This window comes from Natrix helvetica, assembly GCF_964273705.1.
Source record: "Natrix helvetica genome assembly, chromosome: 3".
NCBI lineage: Eukaryota > Metazoa > Chordata > Lepidosauria > Squamata > Natricidae > Natrix > Natrix helvetica.
The window spans coordinates 39202592-39223464 of record NC_138549.1 but is presented as its reverse complement, the minus strand read 5'-3'; the positions used below and the strand labels follow the sequence as shown (position 1 = coordinate 39223464).

At 37.1% G+C, this 20873-nt stretch overlaps 1 protein-coding gene across 6 annotated transcripts in view; it reads left to right on the top strand.

Annotated features, from left to right (window-relative positions):
• Positions 1-20873, top strand: part of HERC2 (HECT and RLD domain containing E3 ubiquitin protein ligase 2) — a 120917-nt gene that overhangs the window by 28825 nt on the left and 71219 nt on the right. For all 6 annotated transcript variants that reach the window (XM_081946432.1, XM_081946430.1, XM_081946434.1 and 3 more), the window contains exons 18-42: positions 520-748; positions 840-964; positions 2471-2649; positions 3743-3927; positions 4528-4683; positions 4998-5183; positions 5752-5922; positions 6017-6120; positions 7330-7480; positions 8064-8278; positions 9574-9706; positions 10749-10876; positions 10970-11165; positions 11631-11767; positions 12751-12924; positions 13009-13145; positions 13934-14085; positions 15450-15641; positions 15822-16009; positions 16169-16361; positions 17159-17341; positions 18366-18550; positions 19876-20023; positions 20134-20330; positions 20611-20841. In XM_081946432.1, coding sequence (XP_081802558.1) covers positions 520-748; positions 840-964; positions 2471-2649; positions 3743-3927; positions 4528-4683; positions 4998-5183; positions 5752-5922; positions 6017-6120; positions 7330-7480; positions 8064-8278; positions 9574-9706; positions 10749-10876; positions 10970-11165; positions 11631-11767; positions 12751-12924; positions 13009-13145; positions 13934-14085; positions 15450-15641; positions 15822-16009; positions 16169-16361; positions 17159-17341; positions 18366-18550; positions 19876-20023; positions 20134-20330; positions 20611-20841 — 4275 coding nt within the window. The remainder of the gene's footprint in view (positions 1-519; positions 749-839; positions 965-2470; positions 2650-3742; positions 3928-4527; positions 4684-4997; positions 5184-5751; positions 5923-6016; positions 6121-7329; positions 7481-8063; positions 8279-9573; positions 9707-10748; positions 10877-10969; positions 11166-11630; positions 11768-12750; positions 12925-13008; positions 13146-13933; positions 14086-15449; positions 15642-15821; positions 16010-16168; positions 16362-17158; positions 17342-18365; positions 18551-19875; positions 20024-20133; positions 20331-20610; positions 20842-20873) is intronic.

The window sequence follows — 20873 nt, the reverse complement described above, 5'->3', positions numbered from 1 at the left end:
AGAGTGACAGCTGTTATCACAATAATATCTTTAGGTTGCACCTTAAAAAGTATAGTATGTCTATGGACAAGTAATTACCTTGTCAATTACTGGCCTGGGTGACCTACAAAGTCCCTTCCAATTTACCGTATTTCGGATAAAAAAGGGGGCATTTTTGCTTTAACCCAGCCCTGCTGAAGCCTGCAGAGTGCTCCTGGCGGCCGGGGAGATCTAAAACTTTTTTTTCTTACTTACCTCTTCGAAATCTTGGTGCGTCTTATACACCGGTGCATCTTATAGTCCGAAAAATACGGTAGTTATTCTTTTTGATCCTAGTTCACCATAATTCAAGGCCGACACTCATTTCCCATATAATTGGGGATGTGTTTATAACATAAATTAATTAATTTTCACGTCTGTTGAAAGTACATTCCTTAGTAAATGTTTAAAATTCACAGCTATGTCTGTTTAATTTGCAACGTTAGAATTCTTTCTTGAATTTGCATCACTGTTTATAAATTGTTTGTGCTTGTCTTTCAGCTTCATGCTGCAATTAGTCACCAAGTTGATCCCGAATGCCTTGGCTTGGGGTTAGGCAGTGTCTTGCTCAACAGTCTGAAGCAGACAGTAGTGACTTTAGCAAGTAATGCTGGTGTGCTTAATACTGTGCAGTCAGCTGCCCAAGCAGTGTTGCAAAGTGGATGGTCTGTGTTGCTACCAACTGCAGAGGAGCGAGCAAGAGCTCTTTCGGCACTTTTACCCAGTGCAGGTATGCTTCATTCACAGATACATGAAGATAACACAGAGAAAGACATTGTTAATAATACGTCATAGATTACAAAAATGTTGTTAACTTTTAGTTTCAGGGAATGAAACAAATGTGAGCCCAGGTCGTAGATTTATGATTGATCTACTGGTTGGAAGTTTGATGGCTGATGGGGGTCTAGAATCTGCACTGAATGCTGCTATTACTGCAGAAATTCAGGTAGGTTGGCTTTGTGTTCACTACAGATTGGAAAAACACGTTTGTTTACAAAGTAACTTTACTGTGCTTTATCATTTTTGTTGAAGTAAATTATGAATGTTTAGGCTAGCAATGCTTATGAAGGGAAAGGATTGTCATTTATCGATCAATAAATGGCATACATAGATTATTGCATCGTCTACCCCATTAACTAGAAGTAGTATGGATTGGGAAATCCTGTAATCTATAAAAAGATTATGGCTAAATTCAATTTAGAGGACCAAATATGTTCCTGAGGCTGCACTGATTGTGTTCATATTCATGTTGGAGGTCTTAGTTTCTGGTTCACCAGCAAAATCCATTAATCTAATGTGGTAACAGTGTTTATAGGGGACTAGGTGGAGTTCAGCATATGTAGTAAAAACAAGTTGGTGCTTACACAAGACAAGAGAGTCATTTTATTTTAGAGTTTACTAGTAACTTTAGTTCAAGTCTAGACAGCATACTAAAAATCAGAGACATCACCCTGCCAACAAAAGTGCATATAGTCAAGGCTATGGTTTTCCCAGTTGCAATGTATGGTTGTGAAAGTTGGACCATAAGAAAGGCTGAGCGCCAAAGAATTGAGGCCTTTGAACTATGGTGCTGGAGAAGACTCCTGAGAGTACCTTGGACTGCAAGATGATCAAACTGGTCAGTCCTAGAGGAGATCAACCCTGGCTGCTCTTTAGAAGGCCAGATCCTGAAGATGAAACTCAAATACTTTGGCCATGCAATGAGAAGGAAGGACTCACTGGAGTAGAGCTTAATGCTGGGAAAGCATGACGGCAAAAGAAGAATGGGACGATAGAGAATGAGGTGGCTGGATGGAGTCACGAAGCAATAGGTGTGAGTTTAAATGGACTCCAGAGGATGGTAGATGACAGGAAGGCCTGGAGGAATGTTGTTTATGGAGTCGCGATGGGTCACATGTGACTTCGCAACTAACAACAACAACAAGTAACTTTAACTAACTCTGTGACACGTGACTCAATAACCACATTTCTCCAACCTGAATACGCTTAGAATTTTTCTTGGAACATTGCGGCTTATTTGATATCTTGATGGTTGCATGTAGTTAACATTATTAATTTTGGAAAGGTAAGCTTGTCTGGGTGTTACAGGAATGCCATCAGGAAATATTAGGATTATAGTCTAGACCTGAAGCAAAAAATATTTCTGAAAGGAGGCAATGGCAAATTATTTCTTTATTATTAATTAAATTACACTGATGGGTCTGTGCAGTTGTAAGAAGTTAGATGTGATTGGAAACTTTGTTTTTTTTAAAACCTTGTATGAATTCCCTTTCGTTCTGCTTTATCTCTCACAGCCATATGGGCTTTAGGAAGTGGTAGAGTTGCAGAGTCATTGAAGAGACAGAAGCCGGAAAGTCAATAAATCATTAGGGGTTGGGGCATTACATATCTTATTTAATGGACATAACAATGAAAATGTGCAGTGCTTTCACTTAAATCTTTTGCTTTGTAGGATATTGAGGCAAAAAAAGAAGCTCAGAAAGAAAAAGAAATTGACGAGCAGGAAGCAAATGCATCAACACTTCACCGGAACAAGACACCATTAGATAAAGACCTCATTAATACTGGGATCTACGAATCTGCAGGAAAACAAAGCTTGCCCTTGGTTCAATTAATCCAGCAACTATTGAGGTATTCTAGTTTGATAACAAAGGTGTCTTAAAATTATTGTTCCTCTTCATTTTTTAATGTTTGATTTCTTTTCATTTTTGTCTACTGTCTAAGAAGCATACTGTGTTGAGAATAAAGATGACACTAAAAATCATTTTATGAGTGTCCTGATTAAGGGTACATCTGGTAAGCTTGCCGTTTTGAGTTGTAAACTTCTGCAAGTCTGGACAATTATCTTCTGCTTTTAAAATAGGATTTTTGATATCAGATCGTAGCATGGTCTGGGGTTCTTAGTTTAGTTTTAGTTTTAGTTTAGTTTAGTTTAGGTTTAGTTTAGTTTAGTTTAGTTTAGTTTAGTTTAGTTTAGTTTCGTTTTATTTCATTTTAAAGTTATAGGTCACAGCCAGAGCCAGGACCTTAGTCAGAGGTTCTTAAACTACATATTACCCCCACCCCGAGGCTTACAACTAAATTTCAGGAGCTTGGAGACAAAAAAAAAAAGCTTTTTCAATCTTTGTGTTGAAAACATTTCAAAAGTACTCTTTAACAGTCTTTTCTCTACTTTATGGCCTCTGGTGCTGGGCCACAGCACCCATCAACCATACACATGCTCATTGTTGTTCTCCAGGATGGTTGATTTGCTGTTGTCCAAAGAAGGATCTTTGTGATTGTGTATTTGTGCAAATTGTTCTCTGTTGCTTATGCAATTAGTGAAACACTTATATCTGTTAAGTAGATGTTCCCCTATTGATTATTTAAGCAGCATTTAAATTGCAGATTATGGTTAATACATTGAAATTTAATAAGAAAAATATTCTTTATAGGTAATATTCTTAAGGTTGTATTTTATACAATTTCTTTGGTTTTTATTTATTTGATTTATAGATTACCACAATGAATAAAAGTAAGAGTTATATTACACAATGTCTGAAAACAATACTTGTTTATCAAAGGTTGATACTGGGTGGAGGAATGAGGAAGATGTAATTACACATTTGGGACTTTGATACCAAATAATGTGTTAAAAAATTCAACAAAATATTAGTGTGTGGTTGGCTAGAGATTTTTTTTCTTCACCTTTTTAAAGCCTTTTAAAAAATATTATTCCCACCAGGAACATTGCTTCACAAACCATTGCTAAATTGAAAGATGTGGCTCGTCCCGTTTCTTCTTCTTTAGACCATGAACATTATAATAAAGAAAGGTCTGCTTCTTTGGACTTACTGCTGCGTTTTCAGCGCTTGCTTGTTAGTAAGTTATACCCAGGAGATCATTTTGGACAGGTCTCTAATACATACAGTAAGTATGGCAAAGTAATTAGTGTTGACATTACATAAAATAGAATAGAATTCTTTATGGGCCAAGTGTTCTTTATGGGACTCACAAGGAATTTTGTCTCAGGTGCTTAAGCTCTCAGTTTACATACAAGCAGCAAGTGATAAATGATGATCAGGATCATCATAAGATACATCCATCAGAAATCATAAGACACAACAGTGATAATCATAGTATACTAAATAAGCAATCAACGTAAATCATACTATGATACTAAATAAAACAATATAAATTGTAAGATACAAGCAACAAACATATAGTCATACGAAGGTAAGGAAATAGTAATAGGAAAGATGAGAAGAATAATAGTAATACAGCCCTACTAGGTAGTTTGACAGTGTTTGGGGAATTAGTTGTTTAGCAGAGAGATGGCATGTAGGGTGGGGGGATGTCCTTGTGTCTAGTTGTTTTGGCATGCAGTGCCCTATAGCATCTTGCTTGAGGGGAGAAGTTGAAACACTTGCTATTGGATTAGACAGCCATTTCACATGAATTTCTTCTAAATTTTGCTGAGCTTAAATACTATGATGATGAACAGAATGTGATATTTCTATTTCTTGACAGGTCCTGAGCTTCTAGGAGTTGGTTCTCTGTTAAAGAAATACACGGCCCTTTTGTGTACACACATTGGAGATATTTTGCCTGTAGCAACTAGCATTGCTTCTATAAGCCATAGGCATTTTGCAGAAGTATCTCGTGTTGTAGATGGGGATTTAACAGGTACTGATGCATTGCTTTAATTCCATTTTATCGCTTGTAATGATATGTAAAACATAAGAAACCTAATGGACAAATCTAGTTGCACACATTTAGATCCATAAATGTGGATTGTGTCAAGAAAGGGGGAGTGCCCTCTTTAAAAAAAAATGGAAGTGCTGCTATTGAAGACCATCTGTGTAATGGGAACGGGCAAAAATGGCCTAAGTTATCATTTTGCTGATTTGCAAGTCTGGATTCAAGCCATTTGAAATGTATTGGGAGGATGCACAAAATGTATTATTCTATTTTTTTACTAAAATTTTTGTTCTCCTTAGGTGTACTCCTTCCAGAGTTAGTAGTATCTGTAGTACTCCTTCTCAGTAAAAATCCTGGACTTATTCAGGAAGCTGGAGCGATTCCTTTATTAGCTGGCTTATTAGAACATCTGGACAGATTTAGCCATTTAGCTCCTGGTAAAGAGAGAGATGACAATGAAGACTTAGCTTGGCCTGGAATAATGGGTATGCTCTTTCCTGAAAATATTTAAAATGTTTTTAACATATTCTTCAGATAGGTTTTAGGTGTTTTTTCTCCATTTTGAGTTAACAGACCCCTTTATGATCACTGTTCTTGGTTCTAGGAATTGTCAATTGCAAGAAGATTAAAAATATATAGTATGTTTAGCTAAGGAAAAAGGTGAGTGGAAGATGTGATAGCTTCCTGCAAGAATGTTGTATCTATTAATTTTTATCTTGGAATGCAGAGCATAGTATAACAGTGGTATAACAGTCCCAAGTCCAATTCAGATTGAATTATTAGGAACCCCACTTCCTAATGAGAAAGCTAGCTCTTGTTCATCTTCTGTCATTAAGGAGAGACTTTGGATGCATTTACAATTTGGATTCCTGAATTAAATGGAAAGTTGGCCTAAATGCTCTTTCAAATCTATGATTTTAGAAAAAGCATGCCACAAAATATATTTATAGGAGAATACATGATTAAGTTATGCTTACCTACTTTTTTGGTTTTACTCTTTTCAGTTGGAAAATTAGTCACAAACCATAGTTAACATTTTTCCTCATCTCTTAGGTACATTCTTTACAGGGCAGAATTGCAGAAATAATGAGGAAGTGACACTTATACGAAAAGCTGACTTGGAAAACCACAATAAAGATGGTGGCTTCTGGACAGTGATTGATGGCAAAGTGTATGATATAAAAGATTTCCAAACCCAGTCATTAACAGGGAGTGGTATACTTGGTGAGATTCTACTAATTTATCAAAGCAAATATCAAACTCAATATCAAGTTCAATTGCTGTGCTTTCTAAACTGATAGCTTTCTGTTTTCTTTAGCCCAGTTTGCAGGAGAAGATCCAGTTGTTGCCCTGGAGGCAGCTTTGCAGTTTGAGGATACAAAAGAATCAATGCATGCTTTTTGTGTTGGCCAATATATGGAGGTAACAACCTTAAATTATCTCAAAATTGAGCCAAGTAAGAAAAAAATAGTCTTACTATGCCATAACAAGTATGGCACCTATCTACATTTTCACGTCACACTGAAGAATTATGAATCATGAATTAATCCAATTTCCTCTTAGATTCATAAGACACTGACTTCTTTGACAGCTCATCTTTCTATTTTCCTCTGAAAATGCCCTGTATTTGAGGTCCTTGAGTTGTGACTATAATGGAGCTGCTCATTATAGTTGCAAGTGCGAAGGCTGTTAAGCAAGACAGCCTTACTTAATGACACCTACTCCTGCTCTCCATGCTGCAAACATTATAGCAACAGCATTTAGGCTTACATACTGCCAGATAGTGCTTCATAGCATTCTCTGGGTGGTGTACAGTGTAAGCATTATTTGCATATTGCAATACTACACTTTAACCACTATCCGGACTCATGGTTATATGAACCCTTGAATTGTTAAATGGAGCTTTTGAGGAGCAGGCGGTGTGTGTGTGTGTGTCTGTTGTAACTTTAAACAGTCCCTAAGCGATCAGTCATAAGTCAAGAATTACCCATGTTTGAATTATAATTTATCATTATTATAGTTTCAAACATACAACTCAACTGCTTGGATTATGAAAGCCATGTATGGAAATAATTCCTAGTTAATACCAAATATGATTCAGATGCATTGAATGTCAATAAACTCAAATTCAGAAGTATACTGGAACAATTGTTAGCCTTTTTGAATTACTTAATGTTTTAAAAGCTAAACTTTGTTTTATTCTTAACATTTCTACAATATAGATTTAAAATCGTATCGGCTTTCCATTACAAATTACGTTTGATTACTGTGCAAATTTAAAGAATAACTTAGTTTCCCACTGAAAAATCCAACAACACAGATTACATATGAATAGAGTATATGTAAACTTTTTGACCCTTTATTCTTTCACTGCAATTGACAGAACAAGAATGAATAAAGGAACAGAAATAGTGGTTTTCTGAATTTAGTGTTGTTCTTGCTCGTTCTAAATAGTTCTTCCTCCTTAATTAATTTTTCCCTGTGTCTCCAATATGCTATATCTCTATATTGCCTTAGTTCTATAGCTGAATGCCAAATTAAAGTCATTGACAAAGTGTGATTGTCACTATTTAATCACAGTTTATTCATCACGGATTGGCTTTTGGTTTTGTTTATTTTCTTTTTCTGTAGCCTGATCAGGAAGTGATCACAACACCAGATACTGGCAGTCTCTCATCTCCTCTCATAGACACTGAAAGAAATTTAGGTCTGCTTCTTGGTCTACATGCTTCCTATCTAGCAATGAGTACACCACTTTCTCCAGTGGAGATTGAATGTGCCAGTAAGAATTTTTACAGTTTTACTTTAAATGTAAATGTATATAAGAGTTAGTCCGTGTTTTATAATTCAGTGAACTTGTTAAAAATACGAGCTAATTTTTAAGATTCAAGAAATACATATTCTATGATATACTGCATTATTTGTTTTTTTTTAAAGCCTGGCATTTTTTATGTAAATAAAAAAAATGTTTAAAATGTAGCAAAGAATGAAGGGTCTTAAACTATGGGAAATATTTCCAGTTGGGAATATATTTTATTGAACTAGGCAGACCAATGGTGTTGCTTTGGTATTAGAAGCTTTATGTTAGTACTAGAATTATATAGGCAAAAATGGATGGCATAAAGTCCCTGCATTTCTCAAACTGTATAAAAAAGCTCATCTCTTAAAATTTGGCAGTAACAAAAACAATAAGAACAATTTATTAAACTTGTATACCTCCTGATTTCCAGCAAGCGTGGACAGTTCTCAAGAAAGAAACTTCTGCTTTTGAATAATTTTCTCTTAAGTTTATTTTTAAATAATTACTTAACGAAGCTACAGAAATAGTATGATAAAACAGAATGTTTAAATGTATTTCTTTATAGAGTGGTTGAAGTCCTCTATTTTTTCTGGAGGCTTGCAAACTAGTCAGATACATTATAGTTACAATGAAGAAAAGGATGAAGACCACTGTAGCTCTCCTGGCAACACCACACCAAACAAGTCAAAAATGTATTCCCATCGACTAACTTTGACTGACCACTCACAGCCTTTTCTGCAAGCTATTGCAGACAACAATATTCAGGATCACACTGTGAAGGTAAGAGTACTTGGTCTTAAGAATAAACATGGGCTATTCCGGGCACTGGAATTGCTAATATAAATGTTGGTGTTTATAAATCTTTGAACTGTTCCATTGTTATACCAAAGTGTTTGATATCCCAAGTTTTGAACAGTGTTTTGGAGATAATTGCTGTATACTATTTAGGGTTGAGAATAAGAGTTTGCTGGTCTAAACACATATTAGTGGAAATAAATGGGTCCTTATAACATGGGAGGTGCTGAGTTTTTCCTATCAAGGCCATAATTGCTGTAATGAATGGAATTTGCTCATTCCCAGAATGGGTGTCACAAGTGAGATCCATCACAAAACACCCGTTTTTTAAAGGCAACCAAATGCTGCTAAAAGAAAAATAACTTTTAAAGAACTTTTGTAAAAGGTTTTTGAACTTTATAAAATCACTGAGCTGCACAAATATCAGCAGAAATTCAGGACTACAGTACAAATTTCACAGGAAATTGAAACTCAAAATCAAATAGCATAGTGAAAAAATAAAACAAATACAAATCAGATTTTGAAAATAAACACCAAATATCAAAGGTTATGTTCTAAATCAGACTAAATTTTTCCACCACTGAAGCAATCAGCCAATCAGCCAAATAATTAATACAAATACTCCACCTCAACTTGTCCAGGAGAGCAACCTTTGCTTAAAATAACATGGTTCCAAAACAATATAAAATGCATGCCATCGGATGCTCTTAGTCCTTGTTTTTTATGATATTGACACTGTTATTTGTGATAATCACTTCTGGAATAGATAGGAAAGCCTGAAAAATAAAAAAGTAACAAAAATCTAATAAAGGGGTCCCTTGTGATCTCATTTATCTTCTAGTGTTTTCAGGGTCCCCCCCCCTCCATAATATGCTGTTTTTGTTCTGAAAGTAATGCTGAGTCTAGCCTTGTTCCATGCCCTCTGTAGATCATGCAAGAACATTATCCTGCATAACTGCAAGAATGACTTGGCTAGAAACTACAATTAAATAATATTAAATAAAACTATAAAACTGCTTGTCTGACAGTTACTTCTGAATGGGTTTTTTTTTTGCCTTAATGTATTGTAAGAATACAGTTATTATCCTAACTTAGGAGGTTCCATCTATATGTAAGAAAAGAGAATGTGGGAGAATCTGTCTTGAGATTCCAATATATATAACATTCCAATATGTGATATTCACATAATGCTTTTTTCAATTATTTGATTTCATTGAATTGCATTTGTTTGATTGCTACAATGTCATAAACCCTACTAAATGTATTTTTTAAATATCTAGGACTTCTTATGTCAAGTCGAGAGGTACTGCAAACAGTGTCATTTGACAACACCGATTACATTCCCTCCTGAGCACCCAGTAGAAGAAGTAGGACGTTTGTTGTTATGTTGCCTTCTCAAGCATGAGGATTTAGGTATTTGTATTTCGCATACAATTATCTCAGAGTAGCACTATAAAAATTATAGGGCACTGAGTGGAAGGAGACAATAATTAAATGCAACCAGGTGTGAGGTGCTAAAAACTTATTAGAGGTTACATTGCTCTAGCATGGCATGGGCAAAGTGCTGTATATTATCATATAGCAATCAAAATGTTGCTTATTATTTTAGATTCCATTTGGAATATAAGATTGTGTAGGAAAATTGGGGTTACTATGATAATACAACCTTTTGGCATGCCAGCTTTCAAAATAAGCTGAGACAGAATAGTCAGATTCTTAAATATTTTAGAAGATCGTCTGTCTGGGGGAGCAGAATGCAACAATCTTTGTTTCTTCCCAATATGGATTTAGTCAACATGCTTCCAAATTGTTGAGATGTTTCAAATTGTTGAGTTGTATTGTTTGAGCTGGGCGTACTTATAAATCCAGAAGGAAAAATGCTTACCTTTGTTGTAAAAAAGGTACTAAGAAGGATGGAGATGCTTATCCCTTTACATAGTTTGCTATGGGGAAACCAAAATCGCAAGGTATAGTCTAGCACAGTAGTCTCCAACCTTTCCAGCTTGGTGTACTGGTGTGGGCGTTGGGGGTGGGTGGGAGGGCATTGGTTTTCCCTGCATGCATGCACCACTTTCACAAATGCAGCTTTGCACATGCACACTTGACCACTACTTCTGTGGTCTAGTTCGGAACAGGCTGCAGCCCAGGGGGTGGGGACCTCTGGTCTAGCACATACTTGGATAACTTTTCTTCCTAATCCTATTAAACCTTGGTAATGCTCTTAAACTCTTTTTCTGCACTAGGAAAATATTAAATGTTTGGTTGGACAAGTGGGGCAGCAGACTATGGAGAAGGGGAAATAGTTGTCTTTTATGTTCTTCCAGCACAGTTTAAAAAGAAAATTCTCTGCCATTTCAGATCTTCCAAAGAGTATCAGAAAGGAAGAACTCATTGTCTTATTATTTTATTGTAGTATTTCATTTTCTATTATATTTTTGCTTATTCTTTTTTAAAGGTCATGTAGCACTTTCTCTTGTTCATCCTGTTATGCTTGGAGTTGACCAAGTGAAACACCGAATACTTCCAAAATCTGTAGCAGATGTTTGTCGTGTTGTCTATCAAGCAAAATGTTCACTGATCAAAGTAAGTATGGAGTCAACAGCATCTTTTCTTACTACTAATAACTGCTGTTGCTAATTAAATTATGGACTGATTCATGTGCATTATTATTTTAAGACCCATCAAGAACAAGGAAGATCATACAAAGAAGTCTGTGCTCCTGTTATTGAACGCTTGAGATTTCTCTTCAATGAACTGCGCCCAGCAGTGTGCAATGATCTCTCCATCATGTCCAAGCTTAAAAGTCTTAGTTCTTTGCCCCAGTGGAGAAGGGTAGTCCAGAAGATAATTAGAGATAAGAGAAAAAAGAAAGGTAAAACAATGGCTTAAATATGATTTACAGAGGATGTACTGGAGAAGATGTGATTCTTATTTGTTGAAATGTAGCCGAATACAACGAATTTTGGGTTGTTCCTAAGTAAGTCTTTTATACCTACCTCAATGGGGGAAAAAATAGCATGATCATTTACCCCTCATTGCTTATATGTGCAGTTCCTAATGGGCTCCATATTGTAAATTGAAAAGATAATGCAATTACCAAGAATAGGTTGAAGAATATGATCCTCTGCTCCATATTGTAAATTCAAAATATAATGCAATTACCAAGAATAGGTTGAAGAATATGATCCTCTGCCACATACAACTGCTATTCACTTCAGCAGTGATTTTTTTTTCTAGACAAAACTTAAAACTTTTGCTTCTTAGGAAATACAGATTTATTCAATTATTATGTTTTGCATTTCTGGATTTTTCTTAAAGCATCTTTTTTTTCTGCTAGCTCCTAAAAAATCCGAAACGTCTGATGTGGAAGGATCCAAAATTGGAAATGAAGAAAGCGATTTGGGAGAGTCATGTATGATACCTCATAGTCCAGTGACAACTGATAAAAGGCCTTTGTCCGTCAAATCACCTAAGGTAAATATAAAAAAGGATGCATGCAGTAAGATGTAGATGGCGCTATGCATCCTAAGTGCTGTAAGTCGGCCAGAGTTGTTTCATTGCTAGATGGGTGGCAAATAAATTCAATAAACAAGTAAGTATGGATTGTGGGAAGATTTTTATATATCTTAAAGAATCTGATTAGTTGGCATATTTTTATGTATGTTTATGTGCACAAGCTGCTGAAGGCACTCTCAGAGGGAATGGAAGTTATGTATACACAGAATAACCTTATCAAATTTTACTTTCCATAATTTACATCAGGATGGGTATCCATAACTCTAAATGAGTGTATGTGTGGCTTTCAGAGATGAGTGTATGTGTGGCTTTCAGATCTCTCTCTCTCTCTCTCTCTCTCTCTCTCTCTCTCTCTCTCTCTCTCTCTCTCTCTCTCTCTCTCTCTCTCTCTCTCTCTCTCTCTCTCTCTCTCTCTCTCTCTCTCTCTCTCTCTCTCTCTCTCACTGTTGTTGTCAGAAACTAATTTCTATTATGAGATGGGAAATCTAGCATGGGTCCTCTCATAAATTTTGTTAAAAAAAAGATGAAAAAGAAAAACCTCATTCATTCCAAAAAGAAACCCTAGCTCTTACTCATCTATAGCCCCCATCTACTTTGCATGAGTTATGTAGCCCTGTAGTTGACCATAGTCATCAAAAAAAGGTCCTTTTCTAGCTAACAATGTAAAATATTCTGTATCTTTAATAGCCTTCCTGTTGATAACGATGGAATTTTTATATTTAATTCACTTTCGGGGGGATATATGTGTTATTTTTAAATGCAACACTTGGTGTTTTTGTGTACTACTGTGTTCATCATCAGATGTATCTGTAAAGTGTTCCTTGGTCCTTGGAGCATAAAGTTGTAAGATTCAATCTCAATGTGTTACTGGGGTTATTAACATTGTTTTCAGCCTGAGACCTCAGTTATTAATTCATATTAATGCACATTTAACTCCTTAGGATAAATGGCAGCCGCTGATAAATACAGTCACAGGTGTTCACAAATACAAGTGGCTGAAGCAAAACGTCCAAGGGTTATATCCCCAGTCTGCTTTACTCAACACCATAGTTGAATTTGCTCTGAAAGAGGAACCTGTTGATGTAGAAAAAATGAGGAAGTGCTTATTAAAGCAGGTAAACTATATTCTCTTTACTGCGGCTGAGATTTTATTGCATAAGAAACTGATGGAGAGGTGATGCTTTATCTCTGTTTTGCAGCTAGAGCGAGCGGAAGTTCGACTAGAAGGGATTGATACAATTCTAAAATTGGCCGCCAAAAGCTTCTTGCTGCCTTCTGTGCAATATGCTATGTTCTGTGGATGGCAAAGACTCATTCCAGAAGGAATTAATATAGGGTAATCTTTCCCTTAGCTTTTTTCTTTCAGTTCTGTTGAGCATTTTGTAGTGTGCTGCATGTGGAACATAAAATCAAGAGTACAGATTTTAGAACTAAGCCAGAAGTGGGCTAGGGACTCAGGTAATACAAGTAGTCCTCATGACCTTAAATTGAGCCCAGAATTTATGTTGCTAAGTGAGAAATTTGTTGTGAGTTTTGTCCCATTTTACGACTTTGCTTGCCACATATGTTAAGTGAATAACTGCAATTGTCACTTCTTAAATTAGTAAGATGGTAGTTAAGTTAAGTGAATCTGGCTTTCCACATTGACTTTGCTCGTCTAAAGGTAGCAAAAGATGTTCACATGACCCCAGGATACTGCAACCGTCATAAATATGAACCGTTTGTCAAGCATCCAAATGTAAATCACAGGACCATGGGAATGCTACAATGGTCATAAGTGTGTAAAATGGTCAGAAGTCACTTTTTTCAGTGCCGTTGTAACTTCAAGCAGTCACTAAATGAACTGTTGTAAGTTGAAGACTACCTGTATAGCATAGCAGACTTGTGCTAAACGAAAAAAACACAAATAATCTTAGAGGAGCATTGAAGTGTTATAGAGCACGTAGCTTTCCTAGAACTAATATAAAGTGCGTCAGTAATGTGAAGCCTTTTGAAAAAAAAAAGCAGAGTATAGCTACATTACCGTAGGTTTGCTAGTGCAGCATATGCTCCCTTTGTAATACTTCATGTTACATTTCCAAAATCCTGAAATAATTTCCTTATTTTATTCTTTAACCTACAAAGGGAGCCTTTAACAGACTGCTTAAGGGATGTTGATCTTATTCCTCCCTTTAACCGCACGCTTCTGGAAGTTACCTTTGGAAAGTTGTATTCGTGGGCTGTTCAAAATGTTAGAAACATTTTGCTTGATGCTAATAGCAGATTTAAAGAATTAGGTGAGTCCTTCCAGGTATTTACTCTGTGTTTTTATTTATTAAAACTTATTGGTGTTACTTGTGTGAATTTGTATGATAGTGCAAAGTGTAATTTAAATCTGTATGGTTGTCAGTTATGTCTTGTAGGCAGTGACGTGCAGTGAGGTTTATAGCTGGTGAGGCAGCAATTTTTTTAGACTTGTAGACTTCAACTCCCAGAATTCCACAGTCAGACATGCTCAGTTGCGACCTGCTGCCCTCTGCCCTGGGATTCGGCCATGGCACCGCCTGCCAGAGCTGTGTGGAATCCGGGGCGCGCTTGTCGGCCGAGGACAGTGCAGATGGGGAGCGGATGGAGCGGAGGAAGCCTCTCCCCCCCCCCTTGCTTCCCGCACCCGAAAGAACAAAGGGAACCTCTGCCGCCGCCCGGGCAACCTGGCCGGCCTCTCTCGCGGCAGCTCTCTGGTGCCGAGCTTGGGAGTCCCTGGAGGAGCTGGCAGGGGCTGCAAGCACCGCAGGCTGGACTGGAGCCTCGAGTCTAGGGCAGCGAGTCATTCGATAGGAAACTTGCCTCTTGGAAGGAATGACTCGGCTTGGCTCCTGCTTTGTTTCTCCTGCCTCTTCGCTTCTCCGTTCGGTCGTTGGGCGGCAGATCGAAAGCGGGAGCCAAGCTGGGTCATTCCTCCCAAAAGGCAAGTTTCCCATCGAATGACTCGCTGCCCTGATGATGAGAGGTTAGGCCAATGTTTCTCAAACTTGGCGACTTTAAGTCCTGTGGACTTCAACTCCCAGAATCCCCCAGCCAGCATAGCTGGCTGGGGAATTCTGGGAGTTGAAGTCCACAGGACTTAAAGTCGCCAAGTTTGAGAAACACTGGGTTAGGCTGTGCCTCACTTGCCTCACCTGACTGCACGTCACTGCTTGTAGGATACCCGATAAGCTTTCTTTTCTTTTGATAATATAACAGACATGGAAAGGGAGGAGTCATGAGCCATACAGATTTGTATGTGTTGCCTTTCTCAGTTGCTTCTGAGTTATTTAGACACTTTTATTAAATAAGCAGAAATAGAAGATCTGCACTGATATATCCTGAAGTCTTAATAACTGACTCCTTGTTTGAAAATTTGGTTTTTATGTTTGAGTACTGTGGACTCATGGGCCATAATTTTATTTATATCTGGATTGTCTATTGAGATAAAAGTTATTAGAGGAATCTTATATCTGTATGTGTGTGTTTTGGAGTTTCTAGTGTATTGTCTGCAATCAGAAAAGCAACTTCAGGCAAAAAAGAAAAAAGAAAAAAATCTTTTGGCAGAAGTATTCTATAGGTCATTTATTTAAGCTAATAAATATCTTGGTGTTTTCCCCTCCCACTTTTTGCCTAGGGATCCAGCCTGTTCCTCTGCAGACTATAACCAATGAGAATCCTGCAGGACCAAGTCTTGGAACCGTCCCACAAGCACGTTTTTTATTGGTCATGCTTAACATGTTAACTTTACAACACGGTGCAAATACCTTGAATCTTCTTCTCAATTCTGGCATGTTGGCATTAATGCAAACCACACTGAGGCTAATAGGTATTTGCAGATCTGTCTTCCTCTGGCTTTTTCCTCCCCTGCTCAGAACTTAGAAAAAATTAAAATGTCTTTTGCATTGTTTCCTGACTATTTTGTGAAACATTTTAATGGTTTTAGAATTTATCTATCAAGGGCTAAATGCAAGGTTTGTATATCTCAGTAAATCTATTGTTGAATTAGGACCTAGCTCCGATAATGTGGAAGAAGATATGATTGCTGCATCCCGGGGTGTTTCTGCTACAGTCCTAGAAGAGTCCAGGAAGGAAAGCACTCCAGTTCAGCTTCCTGTTTCAGGACCAGAATTGGCAGCCATGATGAAGATTGGCACTAGAGTGATGAGAGGAGTAGATTGGAAGTGGGGTGACCAGGTATGACCTTTGTCCATGTTGCACCTATTTGCTTTATATCTGCCCAGAGTTACCCTGTGGGGGAGATGGGTGGCATAAAAGTATAATAAACAAACATATCAATTGAATTTGAATATAATCTTGGTTGTTATATATTTTAAACATTTCTGCTTTCCTAAGGATGGGCCTCCTCCAGGTTTGGGACGGGTAATTGGAGAACTGGGTGAAGATGGTTGGATCCGAGTGCAGTGGGACACTGGCAGTACCAATTCTTACCGGATGGGAAAAGAGGGGAAGTATGATCTGAAGCTAGCCGAACCGCCTCCTGCTTCACAACCTGCAACTGAAGACTCTGACACCGAAGATGATTCTGGTAAGAAAGTTTGGAGATGAGGTCACTGGCATTTTAGTATCTACATATTCTATGGTAAGAATGGATGGAATTACATCAAATTTTCTTCTGCCTTCTCCCTTTTTTCAATCAAAAGACTCAAAATATTAAAAGAAAACACTTGGTAATATGGGAAGGGAAGGAAGGAAGAGGGAGGGAGGGAGGAAAGAGAGGAAGGAAGGAAGGAAGGAAGGAAGGAAGGAAGGAAGGAAGGAGAATTTTTGCAGCTCATGGCCAGTTTTCCACAAACTCAGTGGGGAAGCTAAAAGGAGAGTGGAAGTTGTTCTCATTGATATTTTCTCACCCTGTGGTCATTCTATCTTTCTGTTTAGGTAAGAAAAATATTTTTAAAAGGATGATTCGATGGATCTTAGGTTTCTAGTGTTCTATTATCTTCTTTGAAGCTACTAGTATAGGGTGATCTATTAGTATATTCACATTGTAATGTGAATCAAAAGCTTTTATCATTTATCGTTCTGCTCTCCTAATGTTTCAAAGACATGAGCGTTCTTTCAGTTTGCTTTTCTTTGTTATTTGCACTAGCAGTGTTAGCTATTCTTTCTGAATTGTGTTTGCTTTGACATTCATGATAAAATAAATTGAATAGTCTACTTTTGTGATTAACACATCTATTCTTGAGGAAACACTGTGATGTTTATACTGCTCATAACTAAAATACTAAGCTTATATTACTGGCTTTATGTAGAGTGACTGAAAATGAGGGAACTGAAATTACAATTAACCTTGTTTTCAGTAATTTACTATGACTCTTTTTTTAGAAGGAGAACACACTGAAAAAAATCTCCATCCTACTTCCATGATGCTGACCAGCACCGTGAATCTTCTGCAAACAATCTGCCTTTCAGCTGGCCTTCATGCTGAAGTAATGCAGAATGAAGCAACGAGAACTTTGTGTGGATTACTCCGCATGGTGGTAGAAAGTGGCACGACAGAAAAATCATGTAAATCCAGTGTATTATATTCTTGCTTTCTGTTGTATTCATCATCCAAGAATCAGTAAAACAAGAATGTTGTGTGTTTATTTGGTTTATTCATTCATCCGAACACAATCTGGTAAAATGATCTAGACAATGACTAACTAATCCACAGATTAAAAAATTATAATTATAGGTCACGGAATTATAATCTCCCACCCCAGAAATAATAATATCAGTTAATTATATTCAGTCATATTAACTACACAAGCTGCAATCCTGTATAGAAGAGAATTTTTTAATGTTTTGAATTGTGAATGTTTTTTTCTGAATGAAGCCAGAGAGGGGACCAGACTGATTTCACGAGGGAGGCTTTTTCAGAGAATAAATACCTCTGAAAAGCAGTGCATTTTAGCTTTTCCCTTTACTTCCTAAAAGAGGAGAGTTGCCTGACATGACCAAACACAGGTCAAGCTGTAGGTAACTAAATGACAAATCATTAGGGACTTTGTATGTCTACACTTGTGCCTGGAAGCCTACTAAAAGCCAGTGCAGAACTCAAAACACAAGTGTAATGTGGCTCCACCAGCAGCTGCCAATTAATAGGTGGCCTACTGCATTTCGGATCACTTTAGTTTCTGAGTAACCTTTAAAGGCAAGAGAACAATTCAGAAGTTTAGTCAGTTCATAAATTATCGTGCCTTATATGTTCATCCTTTACAGAATGAAAGGTCTTTGGTGTAACTTCCTTTTTAATGCTTATTTTTTATAATTGTTTGTTAGAGGATTTTTTGTTTAGATACATTACAGTAAAGTGCAATGAAATATAGAACAAGGTGGTTTTGAAAACTAAAACCAGGTAGGATTGAATCTATTTGGTTTCCCTTTCTAGTCATAAGAAAAAGGGAAGAAGTCTCCTCCCTTTTAAGGCTCATATTCCCCATCTTTATAGGAGCAGAGAGCGGGGAGCAATAGGAATTTCTACCATGTAATCAGAAATATGATTACACCAATGTTGATTACTACTCAGTCCTTGTTAATTTATTTGCAGCTTCCTTGCCAAATACATTAGTTAACAAAGAGCAGCACCGGAGCTGGTGTACCCTGGGATTCATCCGAAGTATAGCACTGATGCCTCAAATGTGCAGCACTCTTAGTACATCACAATGGATAACGCTGCTAATGAAAATTGTAGAGGGACATGACTCATTCACTGCGGCATCTCTCCAACGACAGGTAACAGTATTTAATGTCTTAACGATCAATGGTTGATTTCATGGTATAGTTTTAAAGCTGTCTTTTATAGCTTTGTTATAATTTAGAAGCAGGTGTCTTAGAAGATCAGCATGAATATGTAGTGTGGCTTTGTCCCTATATCTACTATAGATACGAGAGAGTCGTGAGAACTGGGGCAGATTGGACCTAAAAGTATTTGTCAAGAGTGCTCAAGACATGGAAAAGATATATGGGCCACAGACACTTGATCCCTCTCTGTTTAGGAACAGATGTTTTGTCTTGCAAAACCTTTTTGGAAGATCTGAGAGAATTATAAGCATGTGCCATGGCAGACCTTCTTTGCAAAGAATAAATAGGGGGAGGGAATACTCATAGCATGTTCACATTTTGAAAACTGACCGTGACGCAATACTGGACTTAACAAAAGGAAGCTTAGATTTTCTCTCTCTCTCTCCTGTGCTGGAGTGTGGGCCATCTTGATGTGAATATGGAGACACTATCAAACCAAATGAATGGTTCAGAGCTGGAAATAACGAAAATATGGGTGAAATGGAGAAAGTGGTGAAACTGTTGTCATTCCTTCCAGTTGGACATGGATAAGCCTGTTAGATTTATCTATCTCCCTTCACGCTCCATGTGGGGACGACACGTATCTCTACTGGAAAGCCTCCTCTATTTTATTTATATATATTTATTAGTCAATTTTATATAGCTACTCATCTCCCTAAATGTGAACCCTGAAGGTTCTTCATAGAAATAGAGACTTGGGAAAACGTGAACCTCAACTGATGGAAAGCTTCTATGGCAATACAGGTTTTAATTGCAAATTATCATCCTTTATGTGTGCAGGGAGAACAAGATGAGAATGTGGCCAGCATTTGGATTGAAATGGAAGATCTATTCCTAGAGTCAGTGAACTCAGTAGGGTTTATGATATATCCATATCCTTTCTGAAAACTGAAGAAAAACAATTTAGTTTTGCAAGGATCTCTTCTAAAGTTCCTGTTCCCACACACATGGTATAAGTTGGGTTAAATAAACCCAGCTCTAGCATAGCAGTAACCTAAAAATACATATTTGAGGATAAAAACTATTGAGATCAGTGGGGTGTCCTGCATTAATTTAAGCATGTACTGTATACATTTGTGTGCTGACTCCAGATGGGTGCAAGCAGTCTTCTTTTCGGAAAGTGTGTATAGTAACATGATTTAATGTATGGATGCACTGGAACTTTATTTAATTTTACAAGTGGACTGTTTTGTTTTAAAGCCATTGTTTTAAATAAGTAGTGCACATTTCTTTTTTCTGCTGTTTCATTGTTCTAGATCCTTGCTGTGCACTTATTACAAGCAGTGCTTCCTTCCTGGGATAAAACGGAAAGGTCACGGGATATGAAATTCCTTGTGGAAAAATTATTTGGGTTTTTGGGTAGCTTGCTGACTACATGTTCTTCAGATATCCCACTGCTCAGAGGTAAGAAAATATTTTGTCTTCACTAATACAGTTTTTGGTCCATTCATCCTTCATGGATGTAGCTTTATCTTTGCTTTCTTTCATTTCTTTTATACTGTGTTTGTTTGCAGAATCTACTCTGAGGAGGAGGAAAGCTAGGCCTCAGGCCTCCCTGACTGCAACTCACAGCAGTACTTTAGCTGAAGAGATTGTTGCTCTATTGAGGACTTTGCATTCATTGAGCCAGTGGAATGGACTCATAAACAAGTACATCAACTCTCAGCTAACCTCCATCACCCACATCTTTGCAGGAAAAGAGTCAGAAGGGGTAGTTCCCACATCTTTACAATCAACTCATTTGTTGTTTTTAAAAAGAAAGCAATTAATTCAGTCAATTACACTTTTTTCAATTAGCACTGCAATGAAGTTTTTAAAGTTCTTTCTTAAACATTAAATTTGCCTTAATATGCCATATGTGCATTGATTTTTATGTGCAAAAATATTTAAATTTATGTGCAAAAATATTTAAATTTATATATGTATTTGTATATATTCTGCTAAGGGAAATGCTCCTTGTAGTTTAACTAGATTGTAATCATTTTTGCTAGGCTGCTTTGGAAGACTGTTTTCCTGATTCTGAGACTCCAGAAGTGGGAGGCCTGATGGCTGTTTTGGCAGTTATTGGTGGAATAGACAGTCGGCTGCGGTTAGGTGGCCAAGTAGTTCATGACGAATTTGGAGAAGGCACAGTGACAAGGATTACTCCAAAAGGAAAAATCACAGTGCAATTTTATGACATGAGAACCTGCAGAGTTTGTCCTTTCAGTCAACTAAAACCAGTGAGTGTCTTAAGTTATGTTAGGATATTAAG